General features: G+C 36.4%; 1 protein-coding gene across 3 annotated transcripts in view; it reads right to left on the bottom strand.

The window, feature by feature from the left end:
• Window positions 1-17,235, bottom strand: part of LOC576491 (serine/threonine-protein kinase MRCK alpha) — a 77,513-nt gene that overhangs the window by 47,459 nt on the left and 12,819 nt on the right. For all 3 annotated transcript variants that reach the window (XM_030998609.1, XM_030998610.1, XM_030998611.1), the window contains exons 3-7: window positions 8,319-8,410; window positions 7,805-7,888; window positions 5,466-5,561; window positions 4,765-5,007; window positions 4,113-4,169 (exon numbers count right to left, since the gene is read on the bottom strand). In XM_030998609.1, coding sequence (XP_030854469.1) covers window positions 4,113-4,169; window positions 4,765-5,007; window positions 5,466-5,561; window positions 7,805-7,888; window positions 8,319-8,410 — 572 coding nt within the window. The remainder of the gene's footprint in view (window positions 1-4,112; window positions 4,170-4,764; window positions 5,008-5,465; window positions 5,562-7,804; window positions 7,889-8,318; window positions 8,411-17,235) is intronic.

Raw genomic sequence — 17,235 nt, 5'->3', positions numbered from 1 at the left:
AAGAAAGGGGTCAGATGTTCTATGTCAGGTTCGCTTTCTTTCCTTTCCAATGCTAATATGACTGTACATCCTGGCTTAACACAGACATGTTACATAAGTTTCAGCACTCACTTCTTTCAGTTAGTATTTGGATTTTTCGGAAAGAGGATTTAGTCTTATTTTGTATCCAACCGAAACAAAAATAAGGTACACAAAGGAGGAGGTCATTCATTACAACGAAAAAACAAAACAATTGTTCAAAAGGTCTTCAGGTATCCCCTAGCCCCTATCCTAGAAAAACATCTCTTGACTTCAACATATAAGGGGGGTCTGCCCTTTAAAAATTCATCATATGATTCCTCCCCTCTTATGATGAATTCTTTATTCAAATGAAAATTCACTTCATTCAGTGCTACTTTTGATAAGGCACTGTGGGGGGGGGGGGGGGGGGGGGGGGGTCCCTGGTCATTTTATTTTTTGTGTACTAGGTTGGTATCTCATCTAGAATTACATCAATGCAGTGTTTTCCTTCAAAGAAATTTTTAAAAAACCTCCTGAATTTCAATCATACTTCCTAAAATCATACTAGTAAATTGGGCTCGTTACACAATACCATATCAAGAAGAATACAAATATAATCACTATAACTTGAACTGAACAATAAAAGGTACTAGCCATACAGCTTCTCTTCATCATGCTATCATAAAACCAATCATAGTCCAGACAATTCAGAGAAGGTAAACACATTATCCACTACATTGCATTGTGCCCTGGCAAGTCTGATCAACACAAACCCATTGTAATACAAATTTACAAACAAAAACTCCCCTCTCTGCCACCCTCCCTCCTTAACCCAAGGCTGGCCAGAACAGAGTGACCAACAATGGACCAGAGTTTGCCCATCACCAGGACAGAGGCCTATTCATCTAATTTACAGTATATAACATGATGTAGGCATAATACTCTCCACTTCATAAATGAACACCAGAGATGGAGACGAGAAAGACAAGGAGCCATTGTCTGGATCAGCTTACTCTATGAACCAGGTCGAAAGATGAAGTTGAGTTTTAGTCATGCATTGTGAAATAAACTACGTGGAAGTGATTGGGAAGACGATGATCCTGTAGCATGTGTATACTGTTATCAAATTGATAAGAAATTGGCCCAATCTTACTATTAAAAAAAAGTCAATGCAATGCACTACACAAACATGTAGCATGAGAGTATGGTTCATAACTTTTTAGTTGTCATACTTTGAATATGAGGGCATATCAAGAGCCATTCTTTTCAGGAGACCTTTTTTTCTTCTACGATACTCTTCCACACTAACATAAAAAGAATGCAAAAGGCTCACAAATTATTGAGCTATCCCAGAACTCAACTTTCTCCTTCACCACTTTCTTACTTCAACCTTACTATTGTGCTACAGATCTTGTGTTGAAGTGCTTTCTCACTACCATTCTTCCATTGGATTTACATCTAAGGTGGCATCGGTTACATGAACATTGTATTTGAAATCCAAGACCGCTAAAGTAGGAAGTTATGAAGGCCTACCGTACATGATTTGAAGCATGGTCAAAAGTGGGAAGGAAATTAAAGGTAAAGAACTAAAGATGTTGCCAATTACTGCTCAAAGTGAATGAGAACAATTACAGTTTTAAGCCCGACTATATTGTCTGATTTGGTTTTCAATAATTTATATGAAAAGTTACATTGGATCAGTTTTTTTTATTGGGAATCTAAAAGTTCTCTTTGATATTTCATATGTGTATGAAGCTTAAAAGTAATTGGAAGACATTTACAAATAAATCTTAACTTGAACACTCCCCCCCCTGACTTAAAAAAGAAAGAGATCTATCATTGTTACTGTAACTACAATTTCCCCATAAAACATAACTACAATAGATCCCTAGAAGACTACATCAATGTATGAGCAACAACAAATGATTTGCTGTTGTTGAAAATTTATGTCCGTAACTAGATTACACTATAAAAACATCAAAAATACAAATACCTATTGTGTGTCAAAATAAATAAATAAAATTACTATGAAATAAAGTCGAAGTTGTTTTGCTTCTGCTTCCTAAAATATCCTTCCTGGAAACCGAATATTTCTGTAGTTTATGACAAATTCAAAATATACCAAAAGGGAGAGAGATTCAACAAGTTTTGAGATACAAGATATCCTTGCTCTTGAGTTTACAACCATACACACACTAGTAACATGATGCATATTTGTATTATAACTGGTACTGATCAAGTTTACATTTTAACCATACGCAACTCACTAATTTGACTGTACAGAAAGGACTGTTTATTTCTAGGCTAATCGCACCACGCATGAACTTAGTGTTTACGATAACACATCCTCCCGGAGATACTTCATAGTTCAACTTGAAAGTTCAACATCAGTGTATGGATGATCAGTTAATTTTTGACATGCAGTGCTAAATAATGTCCAAATACCACTACATGTCAGAAAGGAACAATCTTCAAATTAATCCCAAATTTATTTTTCTATCAATTCAATCAATTCAATGTCCCCAATGAAAATTCAAATATAGATATCTACTTCATGAACATGTACATTACAATAGAATGCTAAAGATCATGAATAATTAAGCACACTTCCTTTCACAAGATTTTGGTCTTATGTCATTAGTAGAAAAGAGAGTGCTCAAAATCATGATACATGTACTTTCTTCAAAGAAATCTTTTTAGTAATCCAATTATCTATCATCAACGAGTCAAACAAATTGCCTAATATAGTTTAATCCGGACTGCTCAAAAATCATTTCTGGCAAAAACTCTTGCCAACATGCTGTATGAGGCCTTATACAGGAAATAATATTGATTTCCACAGGTGTTTATGATAACATCAAATTTCAGAGAGCTATTCTTGTATTTTATACATGCTCTAGGAATGTCTGCTTTAAATAAATCAGAGGTATTTCCTGTTTAACATATGAAGGTAAAGATAATGAGTGGATTTCACAGGTGTTGCAAGTGTTCCAAAAAGCATTAAAATTCCATGCATGAATTACAGAGTTATCCTCAAACAATGAGCAAATCTCAACATGTTGAGCTTTCTACAACATCTCTGGAAGTAGTTTGCATACATTCTCCTGTCTTTTTTACCAGATCATAATTGATTTACCACAAAAAGTATATATGCAAAAGAATAAACCATTTCCTTGAGCTTTAATCTTTTTGTCATATTCATAATATTAATCTGATTGTATAACGTTCTATAACCTTTGGTATTAGCCTTGGTGTAGCCATAAAAAATTGTCTATATATTCAGAATAATTAGATTACAAATAAAAAATTAAAAATTGAAAGTCATCTCATTGAAATAATTACAATAAAAAAGAATTGAAGAAAGTTCACCAATGTCACACATTACTATCACATACTTTAGACACCACATGAATACCATGATATCATTACCATCTATCTTTTCAGAGCAAAGGATAGAATTATCTTAAAGGGAAATCCAACCATGATAGCAAACCACTCTACAGGAATGCAGGAAAATCAGAGAAGTAGACTGGTCAAAGTGTGAATGAATTCATACAAAAATTGTGAAAGTTGTGAATTTTTTAAAGTTGTAATTACTATAGGTAATGGCTCTTGAAATTGGCTGATACAGTAACGTCTCTGTGATGTAGCGGCGGAAAACTTTCCCATTTATTTCAACACACAAGATGACTTAAATTTTGTTCTTTTTTCTCAGGAGGGTCTTTTCTCTTGAGAGGACCTTTGATAATATGCCATCCATAATTGTATTCTGAGTAGTGCCTCAAGGGAGTAGGCACTTACATGTAGGAGATAAACCTATATTAATTGTATTTTAGTACACAACAAACAGGAGAGTTATCCACTACTATGTCACAACCCACTGACCAAACTGCCAATTTGAGATTTAGTGATTTCATATTTCGAACATTCATAACGTTTTTTACTACTTGTCTGATGTGTTTCAAACTTTCGCCACAGTGTTTCTCTGGTTTTGTTTGCCTTCATAACAATGAACTAATTACAAGGGTTGGATTGCCCTTTAACATACATAACCTTCAAGCAGTACCTTGAACAAGCTACTATAACAAAGATACAGGAAAAGCAGCACTTACCCGCAGGATTTCTGGTGATATATAGTCTGGTGTTCCCACTGCCACGTTTGACATAACCTGAATAGGACAGAAATAAGAGGGAGAACAATTAGATCTTAAATCAATCAAAATATAATCCCATTTTCATTTTTCAATACGTTTACAAAAGTAAGAGTTACCATACCAAACAATGCAAAGTTATCTAATATTAAAATACTGATCATGTCATTTTAAGGATAGTTATAATAATGATCAGGTAAAAATTTATTTGGGTTCTAATACTTACATTCTCCACTTTCCCTAACTTAAATGACCAAACACCATATTAACACTAATCCTAACCCTACATCGTAACAAATTTTTAAAACCTTAACCCTAACGCTATGTCCCCCCCCCCCTCAAACAAAAACAAAAACAACAAAAAAATGTTACCAGAGCAAAAATTGAATTACCATTTAGAAATTAGTTATAATCTGCATGATCTTGAAGAAATTCTTGAAAAAATTCATGGAGATTGTCTAGGACAAGATCATGATCAGCAGCTTGTAATCTTAAAACCTTGCATCCCTTCCATACAACAACACTACCCAGTCTGTCAAATGCTCCACGTACACCCCGAGAGGCTGAATCTGGCTAGAGCTTAATACAAAACAATAGCCCTGTTCCAACTTACCGTATTATCTGGAAGCATCCTGAGGCAGGAGCCAAAGTCTGCCAGTCGTATGTGACCGTGCTTGTCCAGGAGCACGTTGTCCGGTTTGATGTCCCGGTGGACATAGCGAAGCATGTGCACCGAGTCGATGGCGAGCACCATCTCGGCCACGTAGAAGCGGGCCATGTCCTCGGGTAACCGGTCATCGAACTTGCTGATGAGGGTCAGAAGGTCGCCGCCGCTGTAGTAATCCATGACCAAGTACTGAAAGGAAACGAGAGAGTAGATATCATATGAAATTGTCTCTCTCTCTCTCTCTCTCTCTCTCTCTGAGGAAATTATGGATGATGCTACATCAGTATGGTTTGATTTCACCATGATGATAGGAAAGCACGGAAAAGCCTTAAACTAAGCTCTAATAGACCTATGGCTTTATACCTCATCCAATGCTAATGACTTGTTGATATCGGATAATTGCCTTAACTAAAGGGCACAGGCATACTGACGTGGGCTCGAACACAAGTTAACTAATTTCTAAAATATCCCTCCACTAAGCCATACCACCCCCATCCTCTTCCCAAGATGTAATATCAACATCTAAAGGATTGCTACATTTATAATGATCATGATTTATATGAAGACTATTCAGAGTTTCATATCCTTATTTATTTATTTCTGAAGATTAAGACAATGTTTAGAATGATCTTAGACAACATTCTTACCAAGAAATCATCATCTTGGAAGGCATAGTGAAGATTGGTGATCCACCTGCTGTCTCCATGTACAAGTACATCTCTCTCCTCAACAAAGCATGCCGTCTGTTTCAGAAAACAATATATAAATACAAAAAAATACATGTCAATAACATATATATATATACCAAAAGAATATTCATAAATTTTACTAGTTTATCAGTTACCCCAAATAGTCATCAATAAAAGGTATTTTACTTTTTACCCAAATATCAATGAATTAAAACTAGTTACCCAAAACACCCATTGATCAAACATAATTTACGAGGTCCTATGATGTATCTCTATTGACTGTGCTTCTGTCGGCATCTACCAATTCCATATCCAATCTATCCATCTACCCAGGATCATATCTGTTTGTAGTACTAAATACAATACCCGGCAAATACAAGGAAAGGCATATTGATTTTATTTCTATTTCTTGAATTTATTTCAAACCAATAATTCCCACTAATTTTAGCTTGCATGTTCATTTTTGCAAGATTTTGTTGTACATAAAATAATATCATAATACCCTAATGACCAAATAACTCATTAACTGGATATTCACTAGGTCACGCACACACTTCACGTTTGAATCAAATAGATTATTTGTGACAAACTTTATTCAATAACAAAATGGGTAAACCACTAAAGCAAATATCTAACACTTCCTGAATTACATTTCACCTTTAAGGGCCTGAGCTCTATGAGGAGCAATCTATTTGAGGCTTTCAGAATGAGATCACTTTTGCAGACAGCCTTGGGACTGATCAAGAAATGTCACGCATCATTCTAAGATGTCTTTCCCGGTTCCTTCATCACACCTACATCCTACATTAACTGATGAAACCGTGCATGCAGCCAGCCATCCTCATCAAAACTATCAAAAAGTTTATCGCCAGGGACCTCCAAACAAACAATTCCCTAGCCAGGATGCTTTCTTGCTGTGTTTTTGTTGCTGTGAGCTCTCACATATTATTTGGTCTCTTTCTAGTAATCTTTACAGCTTGCTTCACTATACTTTAGTATTATTGATGTGGGGTTTTACCCCCCCCCCCACACACACACACACAAATCATCTTACTAGGATCGATGGTAGGTAAATAAAATACACACAGATATCTAAGAAGTTGAACTCCATACCGAAAACTTGAAGAAATGTATTTCTATTACTAAAACGGTTGTTCAATACATTTGTGCAATTAGCTCAAACATCTTTAAATTTATCTATCCACATTAAATTTAGTACTCTACACTCCCAATATTCAAAATACATTTCCTATATCTACAATGTAAGGCATACACATAAGCAACTGGGCTTGCATCTATATTCCTTTTTAACCACACATAACGTTGCATCATCGTCATCATCATGTCTTGTTTAATTCATGGTCTCAACAGTTCTGCACCTGATTCAAGCAGAAGGCTACATTGAATAATTCATGTTCTGGGCAAGCAATTAGGCTTCACGTTACCTTCAGGGCTCTCTACGTAATAACCCACACCCTTTTATTTTCCCTTTCCTTTTCTTTTTGTGTCAGTCTGTCTGTCTGTGTGTGTAACATTAATGTGTGTGTAACATTAATCTCTATGTATGTCTCTACATTTGAACATCTAATCTCTCCCCCCCCCCATCTCTCTCTCCCTCTCTCTTTCTCTCTCTGTCTCTCTCTGTCTCTCTCTCTCTCTCACTCTCTCTCTCTTTATCTCCCTCTTCCTCTCTGCCTCACCCTGCCCCCAATCTCCCTCTCTCTCTCTCTCTCTCTTTATTTACCCCCATCTTTTGCCCTTCCTCCCACGTCCCCATAGTCTTACCTGTCTCACTCTAGATTTTCACACATTCACACATTTCAGATCCAAAGTATTTCCATTTCTCAGCCTCTCTCTCTCTTCTCACAATCTAATTAGATACAGCCCAACCTGTCTTGATATTCACCTCTTCATAAGGGTGACCTGTCTATGGTGGTCAGGTATTTCATCTCCCTTGAGAAAGAAATACGTGTTGTAGAACCTTTCTTGCGTGGTGACCTGTCTATAGTGGCCACTCTCTCTGTTCCCTTTGTGTGGCCTTTAACGACGGATTCGACTGTCATCCTTTAACCCCTATTCACTCACATCCAATCTCTTGCCCCTCCCCTCCTTCCTCTTTTCCCTTTCCTCTGAGCTATCCGACTCTTACTTACATGCATCTTGTGATAATGACACTTGCTAGCTTGTCCACACAGTATCCAATCTACTGGATATGCCTATGAATAATGTAACCCTATTACCCCCTGGCTATATGATCACCATATATGATCCGGGCGCTAGGGGTAATCCGTCCTTACCTCGGCTCTCTTGAGCATCTCCCACTTGTTGAGGAGCTTCATGGCAAACACGTCATCACTGTTCTTCAACTTTACTACAGCAACCTGGTAGATGGAGATAAACGCATTCATTAATTTGTTTCAGCCTCTTCAAAAGTTATTTCATAAAAGTGATAGTCTAAAGAACGATCTAAACAAAACAAAACAAAACAAATCATTTCAGAGAAAGACTTTGGTTTTTCATGTAGTGATTCCAGTATATGACCATCATCCTCGGCTATAATTAAATTAGCATTTTCAACAACATGAAGACATTTTCTCCAAATCGTGAATAACCAATTAGTAACAAGTCATATCTCAAATAATAAAATGTGTTAAATCATCTTGGTTTTTCCTCTCTTCTCGTTTCCATTTAGGGGGATGTAGGGGTAATATTGCTTTAATAGGAGCAACCTAATTTTAAACTTTAGACCAAATGGCATGATTAACATACTATCAGACACATATATGAAAGAAAATATTAGAATATTCTCACCTCTCCAAAGGCTCCCCTTCCAATAATCTTTAACGTTTCAAAGTCTTCTTTGTGCAGCCTTAGGTCCTTTACTTTCTTCACTGGAAGCTTAGCTACAAGAACAATTTTAAAAAGAAAATGACAAATATTAAAAGTTGAAAACAAAGATATTATAGAAAACACAAAACAAAACGAACAAGCAAAAAGACAAATATATGAATTATCTTTCATGGGTTTAATAGTATTTGGAAAGCAAATTATAGTTTTAATTTACACACATGACAAGTTACCTAAATAGAATACATGTAAAGTAGCAATTTATTGATCCAATTTACTAATCTCACTGGTAACTCGACCAGTTTTTTACATTTATAATTTAAATACCGGATTATTTTCTATCGGTAACCAATTTTCTAAGGGTACAAAAAGAAACGTCAGAGCTCCTGTGTACTTTTTAAAAGCCCCTGCAGTGAATATACATTTTGGAGGGCAGTGCAATTTCACATATTTGTTTGCTCCAGAGCGTTCATTACCACCTGTATTAAATGTTTTAACATTCCTTGATTGTGTTTTTCACTATGCACTTTACTCTATAATTAACATCTCAACAGTGACACACTTAACATTGGCAATGTTACAAACTCTGGGTACCACTAAAGCTCTGTGTTCCTGTTGTTTGCGATGCTCTTAAGCGTAGCATCCATTTTATCACAATTAAGTTAACCCCCTAATGGCAATTACCGTATTTAATTAATGAACGAGGCACATCATACAGCATAGCATATAGATTATCATGTGATTAACCCAATTTCATACCTCGGGGGTGCCTTATGAATACCAAGTATAATTATAGTTATATAACCTTCTTTTTTCTTTTCTTTTCTTTGTGACACTGCTCTAATTTTCATCCCAGATTTCTTTCAGGAATTAGATCTCAAGTTCCAATTCCATAAATCCCATCTCACCCTATTTCCTACTATGTAACCCTTTCCGATAAACAACAGTTCATGAATTGCAGATGAAAGTACAACTTGGCAAAAAAATGAAATCATTGATCAGTGCGCATTCATCAGACTTGATCAGGCAATGGAATAGATGCGTAGTCATAGTGAATTTATAGTGAAACAGAACATGACTCATGATCCTGTCTCTTGCATATATTGAGGCTAATAAAAATTCATTATATACATCCATAGCGGGAGGTAGAAGGGAGCGAGTGCACTATGAACGAGATGCCACCTTGCCGCCGAGAAGTGGAAGCAATATATTGTGATCTAATGGTCAAACATTCATAGAGACAGCCGACATTCAAGAACACAAACAATCTCCGCTTACATACATGTGTGCTCATGCTCTCACTAGTATCTTTCAATCTCTCACTCTCTCTGTCACTGTGTCTGTCTGTCTCTCTCTCTCTCTCCATCTCACCCTCCATCTCCCTGCCTTATCTCACTGTTTTCCCCATATACTGTACATGTATCTGTATAGTATCACTCTTTTTAAGGTTTCTCCCACCTCCCTACTCATACATAAACATGTATACAGTGTACCTGAGAGTTTGCATCAATAGTGCAAGCAATAGGCCCTAGGACTATAGAAAGAAAATAATAATGGTGTACATGTCATACACCCTGGATTATATAATTGTTTTAAACTTTCATGTCCTTGAGACAAATCTGAACAGCAGATAAAATATTGTACTAATTTCCCATGCAAATGTACACATAGCAACAACCCCAACACACAAATATGTCATACATGTACTGTATACTAGTCAAAGTATTAGTTTTTTGTTCACTGGAGCTCTTTTAGATTTTCTTGCATTAAATTGAGGCTTACATGTAGAATGCCATTTTTCTGTGTTTTACAAAGGCCCGCTTCTGAGGCTTTCCAGAGCTAATGCCCCCTCTGCTGGAATGTACTTTTTTTTTCACTGAGTCATACTTTCACCATGAGAGGCACTCTCATGGCCTCCTTGGCACATCTGAAGTACATTCATATATTACACTCATTTAGTATTGCTTTTTGCCCCATGTTGAATCACATACACTCAAGCAGCTTAGATACGTGTATGCAACAACTGAATTTTATTTATTTATTTCCTCTCATAGGGTGGATGGCCCTTTCAGCATAGCTGATTTTCAAAGGGGTCCATCACTGGTATGTGATTAACCCAGTTTTACTTGTACAGGGTATCTGCCATTATAAAAAGTGCATAAAATTTATTAACAATAGTCACTTCAGTGTACGAGATGGGACTGAATTTTTTTCTTCTGGTTCTTTGCTTACTTTTGAAATTCATTTCTGACTTGTATACAGTACAGTTTCTGTGGGTGGATTGTTTGTAATAAGTCTGGCATGGAATGCGAGGTTTCACAGGTAAAGGTCATAAAGCCAATTCTCTGGTACTAGTTCTACATTTCTATGAAAGAAACGCCATGATTCATTAGGATGCTGGTATGTTGAAGAAAAAAGATATATATTTATGTATTGAATTGTTATAATTGTTATCTAACCTACATATACAATAATTTGTGGGGGGTTCTTGGGGTGGGGGGTTCTTGGGGTGGGGGGTAAATATTTTTTAAATATCAGTGCATTACATTCTCAAATGCTTACAAGACTATTTTTTTGGGGGGAGGGGCACAAATCTCTATTAAATCTCAAAGGGGAAGCACATATTCAAATTGCATATATGTACATCACAGTATGCATCAAGCGTGGTGCTTAATTTATTGACTAATCAATACCAAAGTATAATAGTCGAATCAAGGTCACATATAATTAATTCCTGTATTTATCTCATGAAATCAATCAAATCAACTTAGTTTGCTATATTTTCAGTTCAATTATTTATATTTTGCTTTAACCCTAATAAGGCCGGGGGGGGGGGGCCATTATGGCCCCCCCCCCCTCCACGATTTTTCCGATTGCTCGGGAACGCATATGGATGGCGCCCCGCCGCTCGCTGACTTTTTTCTTTCGTGTCTTGCGCAACTTTCAAAATGTTTTTTTTGAAAATCGGACCTACGGTTACAAGGTCACGTGACCTTTTGTCTTTGCATGTCAGCCCGAAAATCGCTCATTTTCGTGACTTGTGTACAAAACATATGGAAAAGTCATTTTTCCTAAAAACAGATCAAACATGGGTTATTGGGTCTTGTTTAAAGTTTAGGTGGTTGTTTTGGGAGTCAAAATAGTTGAATTGTAGTAAGAAATGAAATAAAACAACAAAAACAATAAAATACATAAGTTAAAAAAACAATGAAATACATAAGAAATTATCAAAACAAGGGATAACATAAGGAATAAGCTGGCTCTTCCGAATTTTTTTGTCGTATTATCATTCAGAATGGTCTAATGAATATATGTAGTGAAAAGGAATGTTTAAGTGTGAATAATATATGATTTATGGGTAAAAATGTGATTTTTATGACTTTATTTGCATAAATTACCATAAATATGCAAATGAGTGAATTTTTCAAAAATTGAAATTGTCATATTATTCTATACACTTCACTTGACATGCGTGCAAATTTTCGCGGCAATCGGCCGCTTCGCGGCCGAGATCTTAGGGGGGGGGCCATAATGGCCCCCCCCGGCCATACTAAGACCTCAAATAGCCCGGCCTTTTTAGGGTTAATCTTTTACTTGTGTGTTTATCTGCACGTATCGGCATCAACAAATAAACACAATATTTATTCATAATAAAATCAAAATATTGTAATCTCAATGGTGGATGTACTTTTCTCCACCTCTTTCCAATGTTTACATGACTAAAAGGTGACCCGGTCAGTGAAAAAGAAGTACACACACCAAACATAAATAGAGGCAGTAATAGGCAAGCAAGCAGGCAAGGATGGGACAGGTTGAAATGCCAATATTCATGCTCAGTGAGTTCCCTTCAGCCCAGGGCATCTCACTATAAAGCAGAGGATCAAGACGGACCTCCCTACCATGTAGGCTTTAATCAAAATCTCACAATTCATTTTCTATTAAATACTTCCATCCCCGCCAGTTGTCACATTCCTGCCGCTATACCGACTACGACCAGCCAGCCCACGGAAATGTCACAGCCGGTCTGGGGTCCTTGCTGTATTTTCGGTACAACAACACATGGGACTATGAGAGGACAGGGAGTTAATTGTCAAATCTCATCGATGAGACAGTCAGTGGAATGAGAAGGGAAAGGGGAGGTGGAAATAGAACAAGCAGAGTATATAAAAGAAAAAATCACAGTTGTTCTGGTGATCATTCAAAGGGACCTTGCAACGATGTGTTAAAAGTTAGACTCCCTACCAGACTGTAATCTTTCAGACAGTGAAGAAAACCCCCTCAATATTTTTACCAATCTCTGGTAGTCTCTACACATGAGAACAAATTGAAATTTTATTCAAAATTGCAATTCAGTCTTATGATACAAGTTTTGTATTTGATGTAGAAATAACTGCTATGACGACAGGCTAATATAACTTATAAGAAGCTGCTTCATCATGATATGATGACAATCGTAATGTATATTTTGACTACTTCAACTACTGGAGAGAAAAGAAAAATACTAGCAGACTTGGTTATGATCTATGTCAAAACTAGAATAGGTCTACTTTCATATGTAAAGGGAATGATAACATTTAGCAAGTCTGAAAAAACAGATTAAGAGACAGATATCACCGAGTATAGAATATCAATAAAAGAGTTTGTATTCCTAAGACTAACATAGAAGCTGCCCTCTCCTTTGCCAGTGCACTTGTGTTTGACAGCCTGTATACATTGGCAATGAGTCAGTCCCATTACTTGAAGAGCAAGTCCAAAGGTGCTTCGTACACAATTACATGTATTTGTATTGAGTGTGCATAGACCAACCGTGCAGTGCTGTATGCATGACAGTGCGTGGCAGAACCTTGACTTGATATGTACAATGTAATTTTGACAAGTAAACAACGGGTTGAAAACTTCCTTTTTGTGTGTATTTTGCAGAGTGTCAGAGTAAAACGTTTTGCAGGAAATTTACTGTGCTTGTAAATGTATATTTCACTCTGACTCAGGTACAGAAGTTGTACAGAAGTTGTAATAATACTGAATGAGTCTCGAAAATAGCATTCATATAATAAACATTTCTTTCTCTTTTCTTCCTTCTCTCATTACAAATATACATGTATATGAGAACTACAGTTCACTTATTCAGTAAATATGGACAAATTAGACAATTATATTTTTACTGATCTACTTCCCTCTTCAGTTTTGATCGACTTGCCAATTTGAATTAAGAAAAGGAATGTCTTGAATGAGCTTGTTCTTTGATGAATAATGAAATTTATTTCATGAAAAAAAGTTCCAAAAGTTGCAGTCTGATCATGGAATGGGAAGCTTTACAAATGATGTCGCACTGCGGATGTTAACATGATGATTTTTGGTTATGTTGAAAGGTCCTTTTAAAAGGGGCAGTTTTTGTGTGGAATGACCGTCATTTACCTGTGTGTCTAATCTTTCAAGATGGTAGGGGCCTCACATAATAATTGATTAAAAAAGGAGTTATATTTAGCATACAAATGCATCATATGGATCTGTACAAGGTGAAATATTATGTGTGTCAATCCAAAAGGATTCCTGTCCCACAAAGTTCTGGACTACCAGTAATTTCAATATTTTACCCAGCAGGGTTGACCCAGCAGGGTTGACCCATGATTTTGCTCGATCTAATTTCAATATCTCATAGTCATGAACGAATGTTTAATATCATACTTTCCCATTTATCCTCAAATTATCTTCCAATTCTGTTTAATATTCAATATAATTAAAGAGGTGCACAAAAGTGCAATCTGACTTTGAATTATCAGCTTTGATAACTTGTGCTGCACTAGTATTTTCCAATCTTCAAGGGGTAATAATAATTGCAAAACAATTACCATCGCACTCCATTATATCACGGGGTTACCAGAAGAAGATTATGTGGGTCAATCCAATAGGCTCCCATCTCATCAGCAGAGTTCTGGACTAATTTTGATATCTTGCCCAGCAGGGATGACCCATGATCTTGCTGGGTTCAATTTACTTCAGACCAAGTGATGCATTCCCTCGCCATGGAGATGCTATTGGTATGTCAATACAGGCCTACTGCTTGGATTATTGGGCAGAAAGGAGCTTAATGTGCGGAGGAGTGTATTTAAATGTGGAGGAGTATGAATATGATTAAGTGACCACAAGATGATGAAACCATACATGTATCGTTATGCGAGTAGAAAGATGATCTGTTCATCTTTCCATGAAATAGAAAAAGAAAGGTGTATAGTTTGACCTTTGCGGATGTTCCCCAATGCTATGTACACTGGAGCGTAACAGGTATATACATACATACATGTATATGTTTAATTGGCAATGAGAATCACATGCTATTTGAGTCATTAGATAAAATTAATTTGCAGATAAAATCAAAACTGAAACTGTTGAAAAACAAATACCTGACAAGCTGAAGATTCATGCTATCTGCATGACAGTTTTATTGGTGTGTAGACCTATTACACTGTCCCTAATGCCCCTTTTGTCAATACATGTAGTGATACTGGTTGCAGTAGCTTTACACATGTTGACATTCATAATATTAATTTGTCACTTCTTACAAATATTCTCAAGGCGCTGATACAGCCAGGACTTACGGCTGTACCTGTATAGAGAAATGGAGTACTGTGTGTTTCGGTGAAAAGAGCTGAAAAGGGATTGAATATTATATAGCCCCCTGTGTATCAAGTCAAAATTTTAATTGCAATTAAAAGCAATTTAGCAAAAAATGACAAAAATGTGATGGAACAATTATTAGAACCAACATGATCACATGGTTTCTTCTTCTTATTTAAAATACCTTCTACAATTTTTTCCTCCCAATTTTTTCATTCAAAAGTTTTAAGAAAGTGAATGACGTACTTTAAGGAGCTTTCTCAGTGCTTTCCTGAACCCTACATATTCATGTACATTATTGTAGATGACTTGGAGTTACCCACTGCTTCCAGTCAGGCAGTCAGCAAAAGTTCACATGAAACAATTGGCACATGTGATGGTAGATCTGACAGGGATAGATTTGAGCAAGCAATGTTCCTTTCCTTTTCAATTTCCTCTGACGTACAGGCAGAGGAATTCAGTGCAGGCTGGCATGTGAGCTTAATACAGTTTGGTGGAGGCTGTCTGTACATGTATGTAGCCTCGCAGAAATACATCCAATGCAGAAATACATCCAATGCACAAAGTGGGATATCATATAGGGTACATGTTCATGTACATACACGTATAAGCAGGAGACTGTGTAAGCCATCTACATGTATAGCTCTAGGACCTATACTGTACGTAGCCTTCTCAATATACATGTAATAATGGTTGCTTTATAGTGGCAACCAACATATACATGTACTGATAGATGAATAGCTTTTCAACATACTTGCCTAGTTGAGCATACAAATTCATTTGACTTTTATTGTCAAAACAACTGTGGAGAGAAGGCAATATCCCCAATACACTGTAGTTGAGGCAAGGATGACACAGATTTAACGTTTAAGGAAAGCAGTAGCTTTTACAGCACGAATGTGTATAGATTTTTAAAATAAATATTACCTGAATTAAAATGCTTTCAATGCCTCTTTGAAACAATGTTGGGGAATTTCTTGCAAAGAGTATGAATTCCAAGTTCTACACGTATTTGACAACCGTAAATAAATACTTATGTACTAATGTAGCATATAGATACCACATCATTAAATAAATAAGTTACAGATGTATTTGTGTTATTTATGCTTCTCGTCTTGAGAAAAGCAATTTTTTTTTCCAGAGATCTGCCATGTTGCAATCAGAGAGAAAAGGACTAAGTGCCCAACCTTCTTTCCAATCAAGATGAGATCAATAAAGCAATCTAGAATAAGAAAAGAACTCCGACAATGGGAAGTGTGAGTATGATATCGGACAAAAATTATGAATTTCAAGATAATATTGATTTTGGGATTTACAATCCAAAGGGACAAATAGCCATAAGCAAATACATGTAACTGTAATCAATCAAGATATATTGTATGCAATAATACAGCTCCAAAGGGAATAAAGTTCTTTTACATGTTTGCATTATGATTAAGAAAGAAATCTCATTAAATAGGCAAACCCTGCAAAAGAATTATATAAGCTGGTCATGAGTCATTTAATATCAAAATCATACCAGACATTATGGACCCTCAATGAAATAATATGTTTCCTTTGTGAGATTCTTCACACAGACAGTGAAAAATCCTCTAAATCTCTACTAACATGGGTGTGTTCTGTATAGGGATCAAGACCAGGGCAGGGCAACATTCATAGGAATTCCCTTACACACTGATCAGCAGACGTCGTAGTCCTCGTAAGCTACATGTAATGTACCGATATGTACATCTTGCACTGCATTCTAAATGCGTTTGATAGACTACATATGGAGCAAAACAGACCAGGTATCTATTCATGATATGATGTACCTCAAGAAAACGTCTATCTAATGAGAGTTTCACCCCTAATAGATCACTGCGCAGGATTTATCTAAGTCTATGTTAAGACTACCTCCCTGAAAGGATTAGGCCCTGTTTACATGTGTAGAATTAACAGGATTTCAGAGGAGCTCCACAGGACGATAGAAATCAAGGTCTGTATATAAAGACTAGGCAGGCATACATCTCACATTCTTGAGTGACTACAGCCCCTGATTACACAGTCCAGTGAAGATGCAAGGTATTATGCAGACTGTGTGGACCGAGAAAAAAAAGGGGTATTTCAATCACCGGTACCGACAATATCTTGCTCGAAGTAACTCCGCTCATGAGGTACGCATGTTATTACATCCTCAATGCAGCCTGAAATAGTCCCAATGATTCCACATACCATTACTGACAGTCACCAAAGGACATGTCTTACATCAAATACCATTTCTTATCTT

Source organism: Strongylocentrotus purpuratus, unplaced genomic scaffold (assembly GCF_000002235.5).
Source record: "Strongylocentrotus purpuratus isolate Spur 01 unplaced genomic scaffold, Spur_5.0 spur5_scaffold_5, whole genome shotgun sequence".
In the NCBI taxonomy this organism is placed as follows: Eukaryota; Metazoa; Echinodermata; class Echinoidea; order Camarodonta; family Strongylocentrotidae; genus Strongylocentrotus; species Strongylocentrotus purpuratus.
The sequence above is the reverse complement of the archived record's forward strand: the minus strand, read 5'-3'. Positions and strand labels throughout refer to the sequence as shown.